This window comes from Caenorhabditis remanei, chromosome IV, assembly GCF_010183535.1.
Source record: "Caenorhabditis remanei strain PX506 chromosome IV, whole genome shotgun sequence".
In the NCBI taxonomy this organism is placed as follows: Eukaryota; Metazoa; Nematoda; class Chromadorea; order Rhabditida; family Rhabditidae; genus Caenorhabditis; species Caenorhabditis remanei.
This window is the reverse complement of record NC_071331.1, coordinates 3,262,257-3,288,199: the sequence shown is the minus strand read 5'-3', so window position 1 is coordinate 3,288,199 and position 25,943 is coordinate 3,262,257. Positions and strand designations below refer to the sequence as shown.

At 36.9% G+C, this 25,943-nt stretch overlaps 2 protein-coding genes across 2 annotated transcripts; one reads left to right on the top strand and one right to left on the bottom strand.

Annotated features, from left to right (window-relative positions):
* Positions 1-7,436: 7,436 nt before the first annotated feature.
* GCK72_012320 (uncharacterized protein) lies at positions 7,437-9,144 on the top strand (the record flags this gene model as incomplete). The annotated part of the gene is made up of 4 exons (XM_053729013.1): positions 7,437-7,779; positions 7,829-8,141; positions 8,199-8,406; positions 8,917-9,144. The coding sequence occupies 4 exons, from the start codon at positions 7,437-7,439 to the stop codon at positions 9,142-9,144; spliced, it is 1,092 nt and encodes a 363-aa protein (XP_053583785.1).
* Positions 9,145-21,896: 12,752 nt separating this feature from the next.
* GCK72_012319 (uncharacterized protein) lies at positions 21,897-22,631 on the bottom strand (the record flags this gene model as incomplete). Its single annotated transcript, XM_053729012.1, has 1 exon — positions 21,897-22,631. One exon carries the CDS (start codon positions 22,629-22,631, stop codon positions 21,897-21,899), a length of 735 nt encoding a protein of 244 aa, XP_053583784.1.
* Between the last annotated feature and the right edge of the window lie 3,312 nt (positions 22,632-25,943).

Here is a 25,943-nt window from a genome sequence, read left to right as displayed (position 1 = left end):
TGTGAGCATCTAGAGAACATTCGTATACAGTGTTAAAGTTTTTCTGTTTTACCAAAATCATAAACTTTTGACCTGTTGTATTTGAAGTTATTTGTTGTAGTGTAAACTCTTCAATTTTCACTGTCATCAGCGAAATCCAATATGATTTTCTTCAATCAAAACTTTTCTTCAAGCCACATTCCATTTGTTTTGTTATTATGCCCCCGTGGTGAGAGTGGGCGACCTCTATCTGGCTGACTCACCATCTGAATCGCGCTGTCTCTCTCTCTGGGCACCAGAGCTGTGCGGAAGTAAAATTTTCAAAAAGGAAGAAGGAAGAAGGAAGAAGGAATAACATTTTCAAAAAGGAAGAAGGAAAAAGGAAGAAGGAACGAAAATTTTCAAAAAGGAAGAAGGAAGAAGGAAGAAGGAAGTGAAAAAAGCCCGGAAGAAGGAAGAAGGAAGGAAGAAAGAAGTTGGGTTCCGAACCGGGAAATCGGAAGTTAATTTTGAAAATGACAAATTTGAGGAAACTTTTTTCTAGTCATCTCTGAAAACGAATTTTGATGTTGTTTCATACAAAATTCCGTCAAAAACCACCAAAATTCCGTCGAAAATTACAAAATTTTAGTAAACTTTTCAACGGAAGAAAGAAGAAGGAAGAAGGAAAAAAAACATTTTCAAAAGGGAAGAAGGAAGAAGGAAGAAGGAATAAAATTTCAAAAAAGGAAGAAGGAAAAAGGAAGAAGGAAAAAGGAAGAAGGAAGTGAAAAAATGCCCGGAAGAAGGAAGAAGGAAGAAGGAAAAAGGAATTCCGCACAGCTCTGCTGGGCACCCTTTTCTTGATCACTCTAAATGTTTTTTTTCTCGCTCCCCTCAATCAGAATGTCAATAAGAAAATGGTTGTCCCCGGAACATTTATTTACACATGTTGTCTTCTAACCGACGGTCAGAATGTGTCCTGTTTGTCTGTGGTCACTCAATATTTTCATATTTTTGCATGTGTGCGCGTGTTCTTGTTGTCGATTTTTTCACATCCCATATTTTCTGATTTGAAAACATGTAAACTGAATTTGTCGGAATCGAAAATTTCATTTATTTTTTTTTTAACTTGGCAAAATTATTTTGTCTATGTTTCACATTTTCCATTTTAGATCTTCAATCTTCAATCATTTTGGTTATTCTTCATCGACTTCAGTTCTCCGCATTTCGTTTTGACTTTCTGGAATTCTCCGCATGAATGCATCTCTTTTCTACACATTTGTTTCGAAATACGACGACTCGTGTTGGAGAGTGTGTACTCTCTCACATACACTCTCGTCTTCTGTGTCTCCCTTTTCTCTCTTTCTCTCTGCCAATGCAATAGAAGTAAATACTATGCTCTCCTCAAAAGAGACAGCTGTGTGAGGGGATTAATTGGCTCCTCCCACTTTTGCAACATTGCCGCACGGTTTTGTCGCGCCGTTTTTTTGAGGGCATATTGAGCAGGGTTTTGGCAGAAATATAGTGATTGTCAAGGCGCGGATAAATGACGGCAAAGTTCAAAATTCAATTTTTTCGAATTTTTTTAAAATTATTTGTATTTTTTTCGCGAAAAAGTCGAAATTTTCGACTATGATTCAAAATTGGAAAAGATTCAGAAAAATCAGCAAAAATTGAAAAAAAAATGTCGAAATTTTTAAAAGTTTTTTTTTTGAAACAAGGTCTACAAAATTCCAAGACCAAGGGTTTTCACTTGTTTATTTTACGTATTTTTTAATAAAAACCGCGACGCGCACGCAACGCGAATCGGAAAAAATTCAAATTTGTTCGTTGCGGACATTACGCCTTACCCCTCAGCGTCCCCAACCCGTAGTTTCCCTTTCAATAGCTATTCTTTGAAGCTTGTCAAAAAATTTTATCTTTATTGACGCGGCACGGTTTTTATAAGTGCGCTCCACCGAACAAACATCAATTCTCCTTCTGCATCTCTCAATTCGCCACGCAAACGACTCCCCTTCCGTCTCGCTCTCTCCACGTTTGCACGCTCTCTCCAATTTCCAATTTTCTCTTTTCCATCAGTTTAGAATGACAGCGAGGATTGTTTGAAGAGTGTGTTTTCTCTCTTGTCGTCTCTTTCTCCGCAGCGCAGAGCGAAAAAGACAGAGACACATGAGAAAGGGGAAAGAGAATGCATAGTGTGTCCTTGCCACGGGCAGCGGGCAAATCTTTTCTCTCGTACACATTTCTGCACGTCTCCACTCTCTCTCTCTCTCTCACTATTTTCCTTACTTTCATCATCGGTCGCCTCATGGGAGTAAATATACTTGCTGTCCTCGTTTCTTTCTCCCTTTTTCACCATTTTTTGTGTCTGTGGTCTCTCGGTGTGTTTCTGTATAATCCCCCTTTTAAACCTTCTTTTTTATTTAAAACATGTAAATTTACGAGGCAAAAGATCTCCAACAAACAAGTTTGATGTTTTTTTTTCGAGTCGCGTTGCGTGCGCGTCGCGGTTTTCCTTGAAAAATACGAAAATAAACGTTGTGCGACAGAGCGCGTTTCCGCGGCCTTACGCCTCGCACTGTTGTTGTCGTGACCATAGGACTACGTGACAAAATTAAGTGCGACAGTGCGCCGCACGCATTTCTCACTTTTGTTTTTCACTTAAAGTGCCGTGATAAAATATACGAACTTTGACCTGTTTTAGTTGAAAATGACCAAACTTTTAAGAGAGTGATACGGTATCACTGATTGTCCTACAAAATTAATTATGTATAAACCCCACAAAACAAATATAGAGCTTCATTTTTGTAGTTGATGACTTTTTTGTACGGACACTCCATAATGAGTTATGGTCATTTGAAGCAGACAGCTCAAAAATCGCTTTATTTTGCACTGAAAATGTAACTTGCTAGAGAATGTCTGTACAAAAAAGTTGTCAACTACAAAAGTAAAAGCTCTCACTTTGTTCTGTATGGTTTTTACATAATTCACTTTGTGGGACCATCAGTGATACCGTAACACACTTTCAAAGTTGGAGAATATCAATTGAAAACGACCAAAGTTTACAACTTTTTGACCGGTATTCTATGGGTGTTCCGGTTTCATCCTTCCGTCTTACGTACTCCCATAATTGTTTTTTGCTTTGCCTTTCTTTAGAACTGATATTGTTTTGGGCGTCAACAATTTTAATAGTTCTGATTAACGCAAATCTGTTTTGACAATCGCGCTCCACCGATCACTTGCATCTTTTGTTCCTGCGTCTCTCACTTTGCCACGTACCCACTAAATTTCCTGTTTCTCTTTTCCATTAGTTTAGAAGGAAAGGCAACGACAGCTGGTTGTTTGAGTGTGCCTGTCTCTCTTTCCTTTCCCCTCGATGTCGACATTGATGGAATTCAAAATGGAAAAAGACGGAGAAAAATGATAGAAAGGAAAAAGAGATGGTGTATGCTAGTTGTGCGCGCCGTTGAATTTTCTCTCTCCCTTTGCAGTTCTCGTCCACAATGATGGAAGGAAGGGAAATAGAGAAAAGGGAAAGAAAAATGAAAGAAATGAAAAAGAGATGATGTGTGCTGGTTGCGTGCGGCGCCAGCACCGCCGCACTCAATTTTGTCACATGGTCACGCCGCCGTTTTTCTGCAGTACTCGCACTCCCACATCGCCAAAAAAGAACTGCAAAAAACTTGAAGACGAGTTTTTCACGTTTTAGTTCAATTCTTCTATTTTTTGCACTGAAAATGCAGTATTTTCAGGTCGCAATGGATCAAAAAGGTCCCATTCATCGGAATTGTAAAAGTTGAATTTGAAAAAAAATCGTATGAGCAAGAAAACGAGAATTTTGGTCTGAAATTGACTTTTTGATACAGAAAAACCGATTTTCAGAAAAGTGAATATAAATGTTTTAGACAGGCGATATATCGAACAAAAATTGTAGGAAACGTACTTGAGGACGCTCTAAAACTGTTACATTTAAAATTTTTTAGATGAAAATCATATTTTCTGAAAACCGGTTTTACTGTATCAAAAAAGTTATATTCTGACCAAAAATCACGTTTTCTTGCTTATGATATAGAAATTGATATAATTGTGATGGATGGGACGTTTTTCATCTAGTGCGACGTCTGCAAACCTGAAAGTACTGTACTTTCAGTGCAAAAATTGAAAAATTGATTAAAAACGTGAAAAAAACTTTTCGCAGTGTGGGAGACCGTGTGAACCCGATTCGGGTCTCTTTTTGGTATAATTTCTTTTTATTGTATATTGTATTTTATCTGTGTTAAACTAGCTGTGGGAATAATATTTATTGAAGATAAAATATAGGCGCTCGCCTCGGCTTTTATACTGACCAGAGGTGGAGCTTAAACATAGATCAGTGGGTGGAAGAATTTAATATTAATAATAGAAAGGATAGAATGATTCAAGGCTCAATCCTATGAATCATCTGATTGGGAGCGGGAGAGGAAGCGGAGGGAAAAAGTGGGAGAGTGTAAAGTATACAATCGAGCACATTATCCTAACTTCCAAGATCAAACACCGAGCATTTTTGGAATTTAATAACGAAAAAATCCTTTATCTACCAGATCAATCGAAATTGAATTGAGTCATATTTTTATTAAACTTTTTCTCCCCCGCTCTGTCTGGGAATGTATACATGCCACTTACAGACCCTGCTTCCTTGTCTCATTCATATAAATATTGAATTCTATCGAATTATATCGAAACCATCTTTTACTTTCATATTTTTCACCCCCATTTGTTATTGTTAATTATTGAATCTTTTATGTTATATTCTTATATCTTTCCTATATGAATTGGTTTAATTACCCAAGTTTGAGCACCTTCTTGAGACTGCAAAGTCGATGACAGACGGGAAGGCCGCGAGGTACCGGGCGGGTAACTCGGCCAGACGCTAGTAGATCTTAATATCCGGCACCTTTGGCTAAGAGGAACCCTGGGAATGGAGAAATTTATTGAAGGTGTTGAGGCTGGCTTGGTAACAGCTCTCTACAGATCATCGCCCTGCAACCACGCAAACCAGTGGGATGTGCGGATGATCCAGTACTAAAATCAGTACTGTAGAGAAATAACTGTACCTTGCTTGACCATACCCGAGTTGTGACTGCTCTCTGAGCAAACACTTTAATAGCCCCTCACAAAATAAGCTCTCCAGCAACTGATGGCCCGGCCTAAGCCGGTAATTACCACTACCGTGCATAACTGTTTTTCGCATTCTCACTTCTGTTTTGACAACTGCGCTCCACCGAACACTCCCATCTTTTCTCTCTGCGTCTCTCAACACACTTAATTCCTTTTTTCTCCTTTCCATTAGTTTAGAAAGACAGCAACGAAGGCTGGTTGTTTGAATGTGTGCGGCTTTTCCTTCCTCTCCGCAGCGCTCGTCGACATTGATGGAATTTAAAATGGAAAAAGACGAAGAAAGGGATAGAGAAAAAGGAAATAGTGTGCTCCTTGTTAAGAGTGGTCGTCCATATGATGGATGGAAAGGAAAGGGAAAGAGAAATGCAAGGAAGGAAAAAGAGATGGATTATGCTGGTTGCGCGCGGCGTCAACACTGCCGTAGCCAATTTTGTCACGCTGTCACATGGTCACGCACACAGCAGTGCTTCGCAGAAACGCGCTCCGTCGCACCAAGGTTGGCACGGTGCCAAAAAAGACTTGCCAAGGATTTTTACGTTTATTTGTCGTATCTTTCAATATGACCCGCAACGCGCATGCAACGCGTGATGTGCTCGAGAACCGGAAAACGTGCTCAAGGACCGGAAAACAAATGTGCTCGAGGACCGGAAAATGTAAGAAATGTGCTCGAGGACCGGAAAACAAAATCAAATTTGTTCGTTGGGGTCGTTGCGCCTCGCACGATGTCTTCCAATAGCTATTCTTTCAAGATCGTCAAAAATTTTCATCCTTACTGACGCTGCACTGTTTTGATTAGTGCGCTCCATCGAAACACTTTTTCTCCGTCTCTCAATTCCTCACACGACGACACTCCTTGCGTCTCGCTCTCTTCATTTTACACACTCTCTCTTCTATCGATTTAGAAAGAAAGCAGCGACTTTGTCTCTTGTCTTCTCTCTTCTCTCAGCAGCGGAGAGCGAAAAAGATGGAGAGGAAAAAGAAACGCATAGTGTGTCCTAGTTGCGGGAGCGTGCAAATCTTTTCTCTCATACACATTTCTGCACGTCTCCTCTCTCTCTCTCTCTCTCTCACTTTTCCTAACTTCCAACAGCTGTCGCCGCATGGGAGTAAAAGAGGAAAAAGAAGAATATTCTTGTCTTTCGCAATTTTCTCTGACTCTCTCTCTCTCTCTCTCTCTCTCTCTCTCTCTTACACACAATCTCTCCCTTTATATGTTTGTGTGTTTCTCTGCTCCCTCCATTCATTGGGTTTCTCTACGCATGAATGAATGCATCGGTCTCTCTTCTAAATATTTATTTCGAAAGTCGACGATTCGCTGTTGTAGAGCGTACACTCTCTATCAAGACCCTCTCGTCTCCTGTGTCTCCCTTGTTTTCTTCCTCTGCCAATGGGATAGTAGTTAGTACTCTGTTTTCCTTGAAAATGTGATCTGTGTGTAGGGGTTAATTGGCTCCTCCCACTTTGGCAATATTGCCGCGAGGTTTTGTCGCGCTAGACTTTGAATTCAAACTGAATACTTGACGTTGCTTCCTATAATTTTCCCATCCGCGCTTTACTGCGGTAGCGAAAAGATGGCTTCAGGACATCTTGAAACCAACGTTTGAAATTTGAGACGTTTTGAAACCATGACATTTTGACACGAAACGTGAAACCTTACCTTTATCCTTGATCCTTTTTCTTTTTCCCTTTACCGTTTACCTTTACCCATTCCTTTATCCTTTATCCTTTATAATTTATCCTTTATCCTTTATCCTTTATCCTTTATCCTTTATCTTTTATCCTTTATCCTTTATCCTTTATAATTTATCCTTTATCCTTTATCCTTTATCCTTTATCCTTTATCCTTTATCCTTTATCCTTTATCCTTTATCCTTTATCCTTTATCCTTTATCCTTTATCCTTTATCCTTTATCCTTTATCCTTTATCCTTTATCCTTAAAACTGTTACATTTAAAAAAATTTGCTGGCTAAAATAGCTGAAAATCATATTTTCTGAAACCCGGTTTTACTGTATCAAAAAGTTATTTTCTACCCAAAAATCACGTTTTATTGCTCTTAAGAAAGAAATTAATTCAATTTTTTACAATTATGATGGATGGGTCTTTTTTCATCCTTTTTTCATCCTTTTTTAAAGGGATTTTCTTCACAATTGGTGGCGAAATGTGATGGTTTTGGAATTCCCGGTTTTGAAACCTCCGGTTTCGCCCCCAAAATTTTCCGTTTTCGAATTTCGTTATCCATCTTTCGTATTTCCGCTTTCCGTTCATCATCATCCTTACTTCCTGTTTCTTTTCCACTCTTTAATTTCCATTTCCAGAATGCAGTCTGAAATGCGCATGCCAAAACAAGAGCCCGTCGCTCGTCCACTCTGGGAAGAACTTCCGGTACCACCACACGTCGTCCTTCCTTCTCTGCCAGTTGAGAATCCCGGTGCGCACATGACAATGCCTCAGTACCTGTTCGCAATTCAAGCTCCAAATGTGCAGGAGCAAAAGTGGGCGACTGTTGTCTCCAGAAACAGTAAGCAGTTGCTCGAGTGGATCATTCTGGACTCCAGCACCAAATATCCAATGGAAGGTGCCAAGAATAGAGCGAATATTCACAAATGGTACTGCACAACTGCAGTCTCAGTGTATAAAAGAACGGGACTCGTCGTGCATCGTAAGTTCTATTATTTTTATTTTTATTTATATTTTTGTACTTTTTTCAGCCTCAATCATAAGGGATTGCCTTCGATCCGCAAAGCAGCACCTCTACAACCGCCTTCTGAAGCATATCAAAACGGATAAGCTTTCCCCAAAGGAGGTTGAGGAGAAGCTATGGGCATGGCCGACTTATCCATTTGTAAAAGCCTTCCGCACGGAGAAGATGGAAAAGAAAATGAGATCGGCGAACCTTGTTGATGAAAATGGAGCCCCGATTGTCATTGATCTGGGCGAGGATGATAGTGACGACGATGACGATGAGGACCTCATGCCACCAGCACCCGCCACACCAGCACCCGCCACACCAGCAAGTGTTAAGTAAGTTTTCTTCTTCTTCTATTTTTTCTTAAAACTTTAAAGGCAATCATTTTTCAGACCCACATTGCCTCTGAACGCCATCAAGGCGGAGTATTACTCAGCTACACCGGCCAAACGTCGAAATGTTGAAGTTGTACCAGATCAGTCGACAATAGCCGCTTCGTATCTCCCTGCGACAATGCCAAAAGCATCGTTCGCTTTCGTTCCCGCCGATCAAACCATGGACACATCCGGACCAATGGAGCCCGATTCGTCTGCGTCTGTTGTAAGTTATCAAAGCCGTACTTGTTAACCGCGTAACTCGTTTCAAACTGAGTCGTGTGAGCTGAACAATATACCAAAATGTAGCTCTCACCGAGAACTAAGTCTGTGACCCACCTACGGGCCGTATAAATAGTCGTTAATGTACCGCGGGTCGGGATAAAATGCCAAAAAAACGCAAAATTGGGCGAAAAAGGCTTTCTAACCCGGCCCGCGGTAGATTAATAATCAGTCATTTGACTCTTAGTATATTAGGGATAAAAAACTTCCTAACTAGGGAATGACTCGCACAATAGTTGGAGATACACAACATGATATAAATCAGTGAAACGTCAACTTTCCGCCAATATATATCATGTTCTGTATCTCCAACCATTGTGCAAGTCATTCCCTAATAAGACGTGTATTTTGGTATATTTTTCAGCTCATATAACTCAGTTTGAAGCGATTTTCGCGTTCGGTTGACAACTATGCTCCAAACATTAGAATCATATTTTGAATGTTTAAATTTCAGAACCCAGCTCCATCAGAACAGGATCTCCAAGACTTTGAAGCAGATATGATGGCAATTCATCGTGATGTAATGCGGAAAGCCAGAAAGGATCCAAAAAAGATGGACCTGATTCGCGCGGCTCACGCACAAATGATGGCTGAAATCAACACCACCAAAACTAACGATCTCGGAGAGATGTTCATGAATGTCGGCAGAAGAAATCTTGGTAACGTCTTCAATACCAACTAATTTTTTTTCCTTTTTGCCTTATTTGTAGCGCCAATCCATGATTTCCTTGCTTTCACTTTCTCCCCTTGAGATACTCGAATGTATGTATGTCCGCAATTTTGTGCATTCCATATAATTTATAATAGTTTTATTCGGTTGTTCACTTTCAATTTTTCCTTCCCGCCTTTCTTTTTCCTTGTTAAATTGCCGGTCTCTTCCAATTTTTATTTGTGGTTCTTCTCAAGTTTTGCATTTTTCCTTCTTCAAATACTCTAAACTCTCCTTATAATTATGTACATAATTAATTGATTATAAGTTCCTCGATGAATAAATCCAAGGTGATTTTTCAAATTGATCTTTTTTTTCTCACTATATAACTGGAAAGTTTTAAAGACAGGTAAATTCAAGTTTTTGAATACCCATATAATCTAATATAAAAATTTTCTAGAGAGCCTCATTTTAAGAAGTTACGTTATTCAAATCATTCATGTCACAGTAAACTGATATATTTTAAAGAGAAGTTCAGCTTTACTGAGTTCTTTTTGAACTTTCCTTATATTAGCTCGGCACAGTTCTTACAACTGCGCACCACCGAAATGCCCTTGAAAAATTTCTTCTCATTTCTGAGTCTCTCAACTTATTTTATTTATTTATTGTGACTAAAAGGAAAACATAATGATACAAAAGACTAGAAACTGTCCCTCACGAGACAGTTTCGAGTTAAAAAAATAAAGGAGGACATGATATTTAGAAATCGGGAAATGAGGAAAAAAGTAAAACGGTGGGTAGTAAATACAGACATAATGGCAAGGGGAAGAGATAGCCGTAACTAATAGTAAGGTTAGTTAAATGAAAAAAGATAGATATTCAACGAAATAGCCAGATAAAGTGAATAATTAAAACTTCGCACACAGTTTTCTTTGGTTTCGGTAAAGCGCGATTGTAAGAAGCGTGCCGTGCTAATATGAAGAATGCAAGGAATATTTATTGGTTTCTAATTCTTGTTAACCTAATTATAATTAAAAGTGATCATGAAGCTTACTGTTTCTTGAAGCTATTTTGTCACTTTGAAAAATAAATAATTGTTGACTGTCGTATCAAAAATTTTGTACATAATTTAACATGAAAATTATTTTAGTTATAAGCTTGGCACAATTCTTACAAAGCGCTTCCACGAAATGCCCTGGAGAAATATTTATTTTTTCCGAGTCTCTCAATTTCTTACGCAATTTTCTTTGAGTAGAGCGCGGTTGTCAAAGCGTGCCGTGCTAATACAAGAAAGGCAATGCTGGGAATTTGGAAACACCAAAACGTTGAGAATTCAGTAGTAACGTTATTCAAAATATTCCTGATACAGCAAACTGACATAATTTAGAGAGGAATTGATTTTTAGTGTTCCGTTAATATAACAATCTTTCAAAAATCAGGTTTGTCTTAATGAAATTTACTGTTTTTTTTCCCTTTAAAAAATTAAAATATGTTATGCTCCATGATAGTTTTTTTGTCGGAATCGCGTTTTTTTCATTAAATATTAGCTATATGCATTGCTTTGTTAAAGTGATTCCAGATTCTCTCTCTGATAAATTTTTCGACATTCAAAACATTAATTGTTTCATTCTTCAATTTTCATTACCCGATGTGCGCAGATCATAATACTTGACTAATTCGAAGTATCATTTTTTTTTCTTCACAGAAAACTGTGACAGCGAAATTTTTTTAAACCAACTGATAATAAAGTACAAAGTAATTCTAGATAAAGAATTCAAAAAAGGCAAAAAAAACCTTAATTTCATAACCATATGAAATTAACACTATTTTCTCATGTTTCACCCAAAACAGAAATAATTTCATATAAAATCACATTAATCCTTAATCCTCTTGAATTCAATTTCAAGAAAAGTATGTTCACAGTTTACAAGTGAAAAAACATATATTTAGTCAAAAGTCGAAAGAAACTGTGTTTTTTAAATAAGAATTTACGTTTCACTTAGTCACCAAATTCCCTTCACCAATTTACTGGTGCTCCTTTGACTCTTTTTGAGCGCAGTCCACAGTGTTTATCAATAAATAAACAATTTTCTTCCAAACACCGGAAAAGCTGCACAATGGTTCTTGAATAACATACTTTAGAAACATGAAATTTTTTACTGAAATAACATTTTGTGAATTTCAAAAGCTGGCGCACGACTCCCATGATTCGGCTGCTCTTCAATGGAACGAAATTCGGTTGCCGGTCTCATAACTCATAGTTTGCTGAAGTTTACTGATTTGAACATTTTTTATTGAATAGACAACATATCAAATCATTCATTCAAAGTGGAATTCAATACTGTTTCAAGAAACCGATAATGTTCTATTGTACCATCAACTATAATTTTTTACAGCAGCTTATTTTGTAAAAAAATACAATATCATTGAGTCAATGCTTCCTTCAAATCATGTGTCCGTAAGTCCTTTTTAAAAACAATTCATCGGTTTCAAATTGCTGATAAATTATTATAGACATCGCTTTTATTAGTATCAAAGTTCTTATAATTTTGAATTATCACCGTGTTCCGTATTTTACGCAGTTTGGATATTGAAAATCTGATCCGTTCTATAATACATACATACTATCAGAATTTTTGTAATAAATATGCATTTTTAGGGAAAACGTTTGTTTTTTTCTTTTAAATCGTGAAAAAAGTTGAAAAATGTTTAGATTCAAGTCTGACTCATTTTGAATATCTCAAATTATTGCTGCTACAGAAAACTGATATTTGAAACATTATTTTTTAGTTTTCAGTAAATACTGAATTCAATGAAGTCCTCTGGATTAGTCGGCATTATGGTTGCCCGGCAATAAATAATTGTTCAAAGACAAGTGCTGAATACAGACGTTCAAACTTTGGACTGAGAACAATAATATCCATAACCATCATTGTGGAGAACACCTAAACTCATAGTCAAGCTCCACAGGCTAAAAAAAAACAAATAACACTGTTTCAATTCTTAAGGGAAATAAGAATACAGTTTTGACTTAATTCAATCGGAAGTTCGTCAACGGTATACTTTTCAAAGCTATTTTTTTGATGTCGCCTGTCTAGAACAAATTCGGTCCAATCAAGATATATGCAACTGACTAGGGAAGGTCACCGAGTCAGTGTGGAGTTATGGGGCGTGACCTATATCATTGGAAAGCTGAGAAAACGCTGATTCAAAATATATATTCAGTTTTTGCCTTCGAGGTCTGGTATTCGAGAAAAACGAGGTCAAAGTTTGGACCCCTAACAAGTCATTACATTACCGACGTGTGTAAAATATCGGCAGCGTGGTGTAGGTGGTAGCACAGGTGAACCGCGATGGATCCTATATGTGAAAGTGTGCATATAGCGTCCTATATGTGTCCCCAAATGAAACGTGGACCGCGCGTGTGGCGTATATGTGCTGTCGTCTTTTCCTTGTACTGGCCGCGCGTGCATCCATATAGCATCCATATACGTTCCATATATGGTCCATATTTGAGCCTAGCGGCCGGCCGCCGCAACGACACTCCGGAATTACACGTGGGCGTGTTGTTTACCGTAAATCTACGCGACATTATTTTTTATAAGTCCGGGCCCATTTTCTCTGTTTCTCGTAGTTTTTCACCGATTTTCTTCATTTTTTTTGCAGAAAACAGATAATGGCAAACTTCAAAAGTAAAAATAAAAATATTTAAATTTGCGGAAATGTCTTTTTTCAATAGAAAACTTGTCGTTTTCTCAAGAAACTTTGAGTTTTACTTTGTGTTGAGAAGTTCGATTCTTGTGTTTTTCTTTACTTCGGTATGATAAGAAATCATATTTTTCAGGTGGATTTAAAGGTAAGAAAGTAAGCAGTTGTCATACCGAAGTAAAGTCAAAATACAAGACTTCGAATTTCATCGACGGGTATAATTTTTCTTTCAGAGTTAAAAGAAAAACTCGAGCATCAAAAATTGTTTTATAACCGCCAATCTAATTTTTGTTAAATATGAAATCCTGTGTGGTTTTCAATTTTTCACGAAATATTGCCATTATCTGTTGAAAAATGAAGAACTTTGAGAAAAAACGGAGAAAATGTACAAGTCCGAGAAATGGAAAGTGAACAAGTTGAAAAAGGAAAAGTAAAACAACATTATAGCATTACATAACAATCACAACAATGAATTATGTCTTTCTAGTGTTTCATACAGAATAATCAACCAAATGTGATTGGTAGAATTACTGCTGATTATGCTATCCATATAGGTTCCATATACGATCCATATACGATCCATATGCGGCACACGTTTTCGGCCGACCGCGCGTGGATCCATATGGACACATATAGGACACAACCCTGATTCTTTCTAGCTGCATATACGCCACCGCGCGATCACATATAGGATCCACAGCGGTTCACCTGTGTAGCAGAGGTGGTCAATGCGCAACCACTTTTTGGTTCAATCCCGGCCGGCCACCAAGTTTTTTTTTGTTGGTTTTTTAAAATTTCTCTTTTTATCTATTTGAACAGAACTTTGAAAACAAATCAATTCCCGATTCAAAAAACGAAACTCAAAAAACCAAAAAGTGGTTGCGCATTGACCACCTCTGCTACCACCTACACCACGCTGCCGATATTTTACACACGTCGGTAATGTAATGACTTGTTAGGGGTCCAAACTTTGACCTCGTTTTTCTCGAATACCAGACCTCGAAGGCAAAAACTGAATATATATTTTGAATCAGCGTTTTCTCAGCTTTCCAATGATATAGGTCACGCCCCATAACTCCACACTGACTCGGTGACCTTCCCTAGTGAGATTACTGTTTCGATAAGCCATCTCATAATTATACAAAATTTTCAATTATTAGGATTAGCACCGTCTGGCACATTATTGAAAAAACAACGTTCATCTTGAAGTCGATTTTTTCAATGAATGCGATAGGAGAAAATAGACAGACTCTTATTTTTTGTGTGAAAGTTACAATTTCAAAAAAGAAGTAAAAGTTGTATCAACGGAAAAGTGTGCTGGGTTGACGATATTACATACATATAAAAAACGAAAAGGTCTGTTTCCTAATAAAAGTGTTATATAATAATCAAGCAGTGTGAAATTGGCTGTTATTCTTGTGATTTTTTTAAAAATTCATCTTTTTAACAGATTCTTAACAGTATTCCAGGGTTTCGATCAAAATGATTGGTGAGTTCAAGTCATAAAAACACAGTTGTTTTTCTTTCTTCTTTTCTTAAGTCAAAACTAAATTACTGTTTTCCTGACATTCTATGATAAGATCTCCAGTTGGGGATTTGATGAAGCTTTAAAAATTTAGATCTTGCTGTAATTTTTCAATTTAAAACACTTTTACCAGTGCTTTGCTAACATACTCTTTTGTTTGTACAATTGTGAACATACAAGTTGCATATGCGAGACGACAATATCGAGAAAATCGCAATATCGAGAAAAAACGTGAAGACTGTTCACATTGCATTGAAACATGAAATTTCAATTGTTTCACCGAAAACTGAAAGGCGTGATTTCTCAAAACTTAACAATTTTTCTCAGAAAAACAATATACAATGTCAAAATCGAATGTTTTGTCTTGAAGTTGAAACGGATTTTGTTTTTTGCAAAAGTAACACTTTCACAATAATTATAAATATAGGATGTTTATTCTGCGGTCAATCGCGTATAGATTACGGTGGAGCTCTATTTTAGTCACAAGCAAGTTCAGTTGTTGGTCAGCTTTCTTCTTATCATCTTTTGGTTTTTTAATAACATTGTTTTCCCGTAAGCTGAAATAATTTGTTTCTATTTTCCGAAGTCAAATCCAAATCATACTAGCCAGAAAAAGAGAAAATTTCATGTGTTGTAAAGCAAATACTGTTATAGTGATAAGTGATATAATCCCTTATTTACTGCTCTTTTACTATGTCCCTTTCATTTTCTGGAAATGAAAGTCATCAGAGAGTGTACAATAAAAAGAATGTACGAAACATAATTTTTGTCTGTTTCAAAAATTGAATGAGTCTATATCAAAAATTTATAAATTAATGGCACATCATTAGAGCAGTGTTTTTTGTGCATCTTGGAAAAATTCACAACTAATAACTAATTCAGACAACTAATTCAGAGCACGCAGTTTTTATTATTGTAACAATTAAATATCAATGAACGTTTATTTTTATTTCTTCCATTTCAAAAATAAACAGTAATGGGCTTGGAAAACCCGTGTCGTAATCGGAGCTGCAAAATAATAGATCTCTGTTTCATGGCAATCTTGAATTTTTTGTTTTACAACATTCGCGGCTTTTTCTGGTATTTCAGAGTAATTTTTGCAGTTTTCAGAAGAAAATCAACAAAAAACCAGTTGCAACATTATTTCTTTTTTGCATTGAATCAAATGGTAAGTTACTGAACAACGGAAGTTCTCATTTTTTAACGACATTTACTTTTCAATATCTCCAGTTTCTTCAAATTTTTATATTGAGCGATGGTTTTCGAAACGAATCTTCGGTGCGAAGGAAATGTGTTTTGTAGTTGGATTGCCTCTATATTACGAATCATCACAGAAATAAAGCGTAACTAGAACTGGAACTGGAAGATGAACTGTTTTCACAGTTCCCTGATAGTGAGATAAGCAAGCTATTCATCTGTCTGACGAGTTCATTTTGGAACCGAGTTAGTTTTTTTTTTTGCACTGTGCCATATAATATTTTCTGCGAAGTCATATCAATCAGGGCGTTTTGATTCGGAGCGGAATTGATAGCGTTCGTTTTTTGAAGAATGAATGTTTATGTCTCTCTAGAAGCAGGAAAAGAATTACTGTTGTATCACACTTTTGTAGCATTCACTGTCACAAACATGTCATTTTTCCGGAACGAGGTTTATTTCTTTACTAGTTTTCCCAGAGACAAATTCCATTTCGATAACTGACTTTTGTATCATCTTCTTTTTTTATAGTTTTGTAATAAAACAGTAGACATCTGAAACGAAAGTAAAGTTATTTTGAATTTTAAAATTAATGTTACAGAGCAGATATCAATGGAACGAAAATAATAACTAAATAAATATAGAAAAGGTTTTTTTTAAATTACATTATACAGTGCGCGTCATAAAGATAGCCCCCCTTGCGATTATGTCAGATCTGGCTCAGCCGTAAGTTTTCTTGAAAAATGGGTAACAGCATTCGATTCCTCGGGCGAAATAACCCCCGGGCGCAAAGTTTCATGAATCTCCTACAAAAACTACGGGTACACCATCGAAAACTTGAAAAATAGGCCGCGTCATAAAGATAGCCCCCCTTGAGAATTTTCAATTTCTCCATGATTTTTTTCCGTTTTTTCACTTAAAAGCGTTTTTAATCAATAAAATTCGCATTTTTATCAGCTTTATTTTATTTTTCTCCATACTTTTCCAGCAAAAATTCTACTTTGAAGAGCCAGTTTATGCTAAAAAGTCCAAAAATCGGGATTTTTGAGGAAAACTATCGTAATTCGCATTTCAAATAGAGGGATCAATATTTTTGCACGTATTTTACTTTTTTCGGTACTTGTCTGATAATTTTATTTTACTTTTGGCTGAAAAAAGCGGCTCTGAATGCTCAGAGGCCATCCCAATGTGAAGGAAATTCACTTAGGAAGATGGTTTTGAGCTTCTTCAAGATGAAAAACGTTTGAGAATCTGTTTTTATGGTATAGTTTTTGAAAGAAATAGTAGAATCAAGTCTCATGTTATTGCCAAGACATAGCTGAACTACTTCGACCAATTAGTAACAAGTACTAGTCTTTCAAATCATGATCTAGTGTCCCAAATCTTTTTTCACTAGTAAAACACTGGATATCGTGAGTTTAACGATGAGTAGACAACTTTTTGAAAAGAAACTACGAACATTGTTTTTGTTTGAAGGTTTTTTCACTCATTTCGAATAATTTTAAATCTCTTAAACTTACTATTGATTCGAGAACACAATATTCCTTTGTGAAAATAACTTGACCATGATTTCTACTGCTAGTACTTATCTGTAACCTGGTAAGGTCTCTTAGAAATGTCTTAGTGACATAACAAAAGTTTATTTAAACCATTCTCAAAAAGATTCCACTTCAAAAACAGATTCTCAAACGTTTTTCATCTTGAAGAAGCTCAAAACCATCTTTTTAAGTGAATTTCCTTCACATTGGGATGGCCTCTGAGCATTCAGAGCCGCTTTTTTCAGCCAAATGTAAGATAAAATTATCAGGCAAGTACCGAAAAAAGTAAAATACCGTGCAAAAATATTGCTCCCTCTATTTGAAATGCGAATTACGATCGTTTTCCTCAAAAATCCCGATTTTTGCACTTTTTAGCATAAACTGGCTCTTCAAAGTAGAATTTTTGCTGTAAAAGTGTGGAAAAAAATAAGATAACGCTGATAAAAATGCGAATTTTATCGATTGAAAACGTTTTTAAGTGAAAAAACGGAAAAAAATTATGGAGAAATTGAAAATTCTCAAGGGGGGCTATCTTTATGACGCGGCCTATTTTTCAAGTTTTCGATGGTGTACCCGTAGTTTTTGTAGGAGATTCATGAAACTTTGCGCCCGGGGGTTATTTCGCCCGAGGAATCGAATGCTGTTACCCATTTTTCAAGAAAACTTACGGCTGAGCCAGATCTGACATAATCGCTAGGGGGGCTATCTTTATGACGCGCACTGTAGTTCTCTACAATGAATGTGTGAATTTTGAAAACCTTTATGTCGTAGCTCCAACAATGTTGTCGGATAGTTTGTTACAGTTAACAGAAGTAGATGAAACTGAAAATGTATTTTTATTGTCGAGCTCAATTGATGGTCATGCTGGTCACCACACATAAGCTATTGAAAAATGGGAATATTACTGTTTCAGGAATACTGGAAATAAGAAAAATTTTCGAAAATATGAATTCTCGAACAGCATCAATAGACGATGTTTGTGTTTCGGTAGTACTCGGCAAGGATGTTTGAAAATGAACCGTCGTCAGCCGTTATAAGCCGCGGCTTTCCTGAAATTTCATTTTCATTGTCTTTTTCGGGCTGAAAAGTTTCTATCATCTTCTTGAAAATTCATTAGTTCCCGCAGAAAATGAAAAGAAATGGTTCAAAAAATAGAAAGAGACAATTTTTTTGAAAATGAACCACAAAAATATATACAGCCATTAAATGAGTTAAGCCGGGCCTTGATTCTCAAACAAATTTTACAGCGGCTCTCACTAAACTCATAGTGAAAATGATAATAGACTTGTGTAGAGTTCACCGAGATCTACAACTTGATAGAGTGATCCACTCCAATTGTCATTTTGAAGCGAGTTATCTCAAGACCCGTCCAATTTCGGTTGCTAGTATGATCAGGACAGACTGCATTCGCGGTCCTCCACGCATGCCTTCTCCTTAAAATTCTTTAAATTCTTTAAAATTCTTAATTAACTAATTAGGGTCAGGAGTTGGAGGAACTTGGGACTCTTTCACGGCGTCCTTGATTCTGTTGATTTTCAATAATACGATATTCGTGTTCTCATAATTCACAGGCAGCTGAAAAGTAGAAGTATACTTATACGAACTTTTTTAAAATTGCAATAGACAACATTATCAAATCATCATTCAAAGTGGCATTCGATACTGTTTCGAGAAACCGATAATCCCTAATTGTAACATTTCAGTAATTTTTTGGAGAAAAAAATACAATATCATTGAGTCTATGATTTCATTAAATCATGTGCGCGTAAGTGTTTTTTTTTAAATAATTCATCGGCTTCAAATTCCCTACATATGTATGTATACCCACTATCAGAATTTCAGGAATTATTATCCATTTTTCGAGTCAACTTTGATTTTTTTTATTTAAGTCCAAAGTTTAAAAATAGTTTCTGGATTTTATGATTCATTTCGAAACTACACATTCCGAAACGCATAGAAACAATGACAACCAGCTCTGAGTTGTCTTTTCAGAAGTTATGATTATCAAATTTGATATTAAAAACCACAGAAATGTCTTTTTAAAAAACGTATATATGCAGAAAACTGATATTTGAAACATTATTTTTTAGTTATTATTACATCGGCAATATTGTTCCCTGAAAATGTGTAATAGTTGACGGCAAGTGCTAAAGACTGACGTCCAAACTTTCAGCTGATTGTGAGGTGAAAATAAATTTTAAACGTTTCAAAAAAACCATAAAACGTCTCATGAAGCAATACATCAATCATGCTGTCTCTTCTCATTTGGCTTTTGAACTGTTCCGGTTATTGTTGTAATATGGGCAGTTGTGGAGGCAAGAACAGGGAAGCCATGTGAAATTGGTGATTTTCTAGTAATTTTTTGAAATTTTATTCATTCTTAACAGTATTCCAGTGTTATGTTCAGAATGATTAGTGATTCAAAATCATAAAAACACAGTTTCAACTTTTTCTTCTTTTCTTGAGTCAAAACTAAACAATTGCCCTAACATTTCTGGAACTACACTTCTATGATAAGATCTGCAGTTGAAGATTTGATGAAGCCTTAAAAAAATTTAGTTCCTACTGCATTTTTTCAAAACTTGACAATTTTGCTCATAGTCAGAAAAAAATTATAAAATCTATTGTGGAGAAGGCAAGTAAGAGCGGTCGGAGACTATTGCCTAATCCGTTATTATCACGCAATCTAATATGAATAATGGCTATTTTTGTGTAAGATAAGCAATGCAACCGGAAATAACAGTACACATGTATTCAATGACCCATTTATTACGCTCTCTATCGCGGAATCCCTTGATAAAGCACCAAAAAAGGTAAAAAGGAAGATAAAAATGATAAAGTTGACGGTATGACGAGCAGGTGACTGCGAGGAGTGCGTGCGGGTGTTGTCATTGATGGCGAAGGTAAAAAGAGTGACAATGCACCCAAGGCTGTTGAAAATCGCGGCCGGCCGAGGCCGCGGCCGGCCGTGGAGGGCCGCGGCCGGCCGCGGCTTTTTCTTAAAAATCTCAAAAAAGCCGCGGCCGGCCGCGGCTTTCTAGCATATCAACTGAAAACATGACTTGATATGCTTTTGACTTTTTGGTACAAATCTGACAACCAGGGTTCGACCCCCCCTCGTGCCAAAACTTTTTTGTTTTTTGTTTTTGACTTTTTGGTACCAATCTGACAACCGGGGTTCGATCCCCACTCGTGCCAAAACTTTTTTGTTTTTTGTTTTTGACTTTTTGGTACCAATCTGACAACCGGGTTCGATCCCCACTCGTGCCAAAACTTTTTTGTTTTTTGTTTTTGACTTTTTGGTACCAATCTGACAACCGGGGTTCGATCCCCACTCGTGCCAAAACTTTTTTCATTTTATTTCTTGCTTTTTGGTACCAATCTGAAACCATTTCAGAACAAAAAAAAACATTTTTAGATTACAAGTGTCTCTTTTCAGAACAGTCCTTCTCCGGAAAGGCAACTTTGGTCTTTAGATTTTAACCAAAAACCAAGGCGCCAGTGGAGTCAAACCATGATTGTCAGATTGGTACCAAAATGTCAAAAACAGAAAACAAAAAAGTTTTGGCACGAGTGGGGGATCGAACCCCGGTTGTCAGATTGGTACCAGAATGTCAAAAACAAAAAACAAAAAAGTTTTGGCACGAGGGGGGATCGAACCCCGGTTGTCAGATTGGTACCAGAATGTCAAAAACAAAAAACAAAAAAGTTTTGGCACGAGGGGGGATCGAACCCCGGTTGTCAGATTGGTACCAGAAAACAAAAAACCAGCAAAACTTTTTTCAAAAACGACAAAGTTTTGCAACTTTGAAAAAAAAGCCGCGGCCTCGGCCTCGGCCGGCCGCGGCCGGCCGTGGCTTTTTTATTTTTTTCTTCTCGCGGCCGGGCGAGGCCGCGGCCCTACCTCGGCCGGCCGCGGCCGGCCGCGGCCGGCCGTGCGACAGCCTTGAATGCACCCAAAAAACCTTCGGAAAAGATGGAAAATCCATTCAATGCACTCACAACAAATACGCGCGCTCCTCCTTGCACCCGTACATGATGTTGTGTATGTGTAGACTGTATGTATGGATGTTACAGAGTATGTCCAGACAGCGGTGAAACTGCTGGATGTTTGTATATTGCACAAGCAGCGCAATACCCTGAATGATTGGGGTGGGATTGAGACACTTCAGTAACCGAGAGCTGCGCAACTCTTGGTGGAAAGTCACCGCGCACCCGTCCGATTCCAGTGAAAGTCGGAATCATCTGGGCAACATAGCTTCATAGGACCCGTCCATACCGGCTCCGACTGACTTTCGAAGCGTCGAGCATCGGAACCGTAGGTTCGCAAATGCTAGGGTGCCTACTTATAGTGGAAATTCCTCAGTTTCCTTTCGGAGACTGAAACTGAAGAGCAGCTCCTACAATCTGCAGATCAGCGCGACCACAGGTCCGCAATATGTATATCCTCTTGCAGAAGCTGATCAGAGTAAACCTTCATGTCGGTGTCCGATACATAAATGCATCTTCCCCCTGATTTCAGGTAAAATGTTACTACTCGGGCCAGTTAGGCATATTGATTCTATTAGAAATAGTTGCAGCAGTCAGCGCTGTGGCGCGAAGTTATGTCTATATTAGATCTTTTGTGAGTCGAATATCCTCGATTGTTTAGCTTTTGTCTTATTTATTTAAGAACAGGAACACAGATTTAATCTCAATTCAAATTTATTTGATTGGATTTTACGAAGACAAGTAAGACGAGTAAAACATATGGTACAAGATTGGGTTGCGGTTCGTTGAATGAAAGAATTGAAAGATTAGCGGATGTTGTTGACTTCGAGCTATGGCTCTTGATGAATCTCCTGGAAGTTGGTTGTCTGACATCCGCAATCCTCCGTTTCCTCTTCCAGTTGTGTCATGAGTTGCTCCCAAGTATACTGAAGCCATACTCTCCAGCGTCGTGCTGGAAACTTGGCGAACAGCTCTAATGTGGGCATTACCAACCGATGTCCGTAAGCTCCTGCTGCGGCCATTTCGTCCGGACAATCGTAAAGTGTGACTTCGACTGTGTTGACTGGGTTCTGCCGGACTTCCACCATTACCTGCATGGCAGCTCTGACTATAGGGTAGTATTGAATCATCGCGAAGTTGTCTCTCTCGATGACTGGCTGATTCTTCTGAGTCAAGAAGCTGAGCATCCACTGGGTGTGTATAGCGAGTGTTGGCATGGATCGTGGCACGGGGGAGTAGAGAGCTAGATCGAGGTCCTGGGATCTTAAGACACCAAACCACATGTCTTCTTCGAAGAGCTGCGCGGTGCGTTCTTCGTCCTCCATTTCCTCTTCCTCGTTCCCGTTTCTGTACCGTGGGATCTCTTCACGGAACCAGCGGTTGTTGTCTTGGTTGTCGAATCTATCGAAATCCCTTACAGGTCCGAACTGATTGTCACCGAGCATTGCGTGGAATGCATTTTGTACCGTCTCCTGTTGCCACAAATCGATTGTTGGGACCAAGACGAAGTCAGCTCCGGTTGTTGCCTTGGCACACACATTGACTGCGTTGTTCATCTCCAGCATACATAATTGTCAAAATCGAATGTTTATCGGTTTGACCTAACCAAGTTTTGAAGTTGAAACACATTTTGTTTTTTTGCAAAAGTAACACTTATAAAATAATTATAATTTTAGGCTTTCAATTAAAGGTTAGGGTAGTGCTCTATATTTTTCATAAACAATTTCAGTTGTGTGTCAGATTTCCATTTCGTATCATGTTTTGGTTTTTTAATAAAATTGGTTTCCCATAAGCTGAAATAATCTGTTTATATTCCTTTAAATTTTACTAGTGTCCCACCAAAAAACTCTTGACAGCCAAGGCGGGCAACTTTCCATTTTGACTCTTATAATCATGATCAGGGTAAAATAAATGAAAAGCATAAATGATACTCATGAAACTGACACAATTTGAAATAAAGCTAACTTTTGCTGTTACAATTTGTTCATATCATTCACATCTTTATCTTCATAACAATCAGACGACAATAAGTTTACTATCAAAATCAAATTCTAGTTGTTATAATTGTGAACCAATTTCCAATTGTTTATGAATTATTTAATTGAACAATATGGATTACGGTTATATTCCGGAAATTACTGTTACAGTTAATTTTGTGATTATCTTGTTGAAAATATGTTGTAGTACTTACTCAACGGAGAAGATCAGAGTGAACAATTTTTGTGTTGTGTACGAAATAGAACATTTTTAAGAATTAATAAAATCATAGGTAGTTGTTGTTTTTCTGTAAAGGTAACGTAAGAAAAGTTGTTGTCAAAGCTTCCCACGCTTGTAGTTGGTGCTACTAGAGATGAAATTTTGAACTAATTTTTTTTAGTTTAAAAATAATTTTGTGCTGCAGTGTTTTTTGTTTAATTTCTGAGTTTTCCAGCATTTTCAATATATTTCTCTCTCTCGAACTGATCACTGTATTATAAATTAAACATTACTCATATTGAAGAAAACAGCGACATCTGAGGTATTTGTTCCGGTTACATTATCAGTTACAATACAGTAAATAAGTATCACATATTGTAAAACCGAAATCAAATCATATTAGCCAGACTTGTCACGGGCCGGGCCGGGCCGAAATCAGGTAAAATCTCGGCCCGGCCCGGCCCGCTCGGCCCGTTTTGAAACATTTTTTGTTTTTGAACTTTTTTTTGGAAATTTTTGGAAATTTTTTGAAATTTTTTGAAAAAAGTATGGTTTTCGAATAAACATTTAAAATTGAATCAAAATGTGAATATGCATGATAATTTAAGCATTTTTACTCTTTTGTTCGAAAAATTTCAAAAAAAAATGGTAAAAATGGGTACCCATTTTTGAATCCGGGCCGACAGGGCCGGGCCGGGCCAAGAGAAATTTCGGCCCGGCCCGAGGCCCGGCCCGGGCCGGCCCGATTTTTGACAAGTCTGATATTAGCCAGAAAAAGAAAATTTCATGCGTTGTAACGCAAATACTGTTATAGTGATAAGTGATATAACACCTTATTTACTGCTGTTTTACTATGACCCTTTCATTTTCTAGAAATGAAAAAAATCCGTAGAAATTATACTTTAAAGGTTTCAACCACGTTATTTGGCAGCCTATATTATATGAACATTATTTGGAGACGCTAATTCTTAAACTGGTTTGTTCAAAAAGTAAATAAGAAATAGTTTCTCAATGTTTCGAGCGCTTTTCGATTACTTTACGGAAATAGATTCATCAGAGAATGACCGATTTCAAAAATTGACTGAGTCTATATCAATAATTTATAAATTAATGGTACATCATTTAAATCATTAGATCAGTGTTTTTTGTGCATCTTGGAAAAATTCACATAGACAACTAATTCCGAGCACGCAGTTTCAATTATTGTGTTAATTAAATATCAATAAAAAATTATTTCTATGAATTGGTTTCAAAAATAAGTAGTCATCGACCTGAAAAATTTACCCGTGTCGTAATCGGATAGCTGCAAAATAATAGATCTCTGTTTTTTGGTAATCTTGAATTTTTTATTTTACTGCATTTGCTGCTTTTCTGGTATTACAGATTAATTTTTGCAGTTTTCAGAAGAAATGAAACAAAAAACCTGTTTTAACAATTCTTCTTTTTTGCATTGAATCAAATGCTAACAGTTAGTTACTGAACAGGGAGAGTTCTTATTTTTTAACAATTTTTATTTTTCAATCATTCCAGTTTTCTTCAAATTTTTATATTGGTTTCTCTGAGCATTAACGAATCCTCTGGGCATTATCAGTGTGTTTTGAAGTTGAATTGCCTCTATGTTATGTATCATCACACTGAAAAAATGCGTAACCGGAACCGAAATTGGAAGACAAACTGTTTTTCACCGCATTTCCCTGATATAAAAAAGCTGTTTATGAATTCATTTTGAATTTGCTAAACTTTGTCATTTGTTAAAACATAAAGTTAAACAAAACTAATCAGTCTTTCAGACGAAACAGGAAGTCACATCAAAAAAAAAATTATGTTCTAAGATTAGCGTATATTTTTTTTAAAGTAGCGATAAGATAAGACTTCGAAAATGCTTTCTTTCTTTGAAAGCAAGGGTGTAAGTTGTCTTTCCACGGAAAGCAATGTGATTGGATAGTCCAAAACTTTAGTGTTTCAGATTACTTTTATTGCTAGATAATTGTTAGTCAGATAATATTCTTTAGATGTTCAATTTTTTTGCACAACACTTCTTGTACGACTCCCTTCCAATTGATACTGTCCTCTAGAAATTAAAGTTTGTGAAATTAGGAACATTTTCATAATTAATCAGCTTTACTTATTAGAAAGGTAGCCAAATGGTTTATAATACAACAGAATCAATGATCATGTTGATAACAGTTTCACGCATTACGTGAAACTGAAAACTTTTGAATAACCCCTGTCAATAAACTATAATAGCTTCTTTGATTGCTTTTTCAATTAATGAAGTACTGCTTACAAACGAGGTGAAACAGAAATCTGTCGGCGGTTGATTTCTTTTTCAAAATGGGACCAATCTTTCGAATTAATTATTCTCATGAATAAACACGAGATCCAAATGATGATGTATTGGTATTGGTTTTTCATTGCTGGCTGGCGTATTGGTTTTTCATTATTCTTCGCAGATATAGCTTGCTCAGGTCGGTGCTTAAAATAGTTTTACTGTTTCGAAAACTTGTTATGAGAAACAGATAAACACTGTTAACATTATTTTCTACCATTACTTAAGTTTGTATCGTTCTCCACTTTCCAGTAGCACCGAATTCTTGTATAAAAAATGTGTTTCTTTCGAGCATTACCTCTTCGAAATGTTTCAAATCTGTAAAAATGTTTTTTGCACATGTAGAATGTTT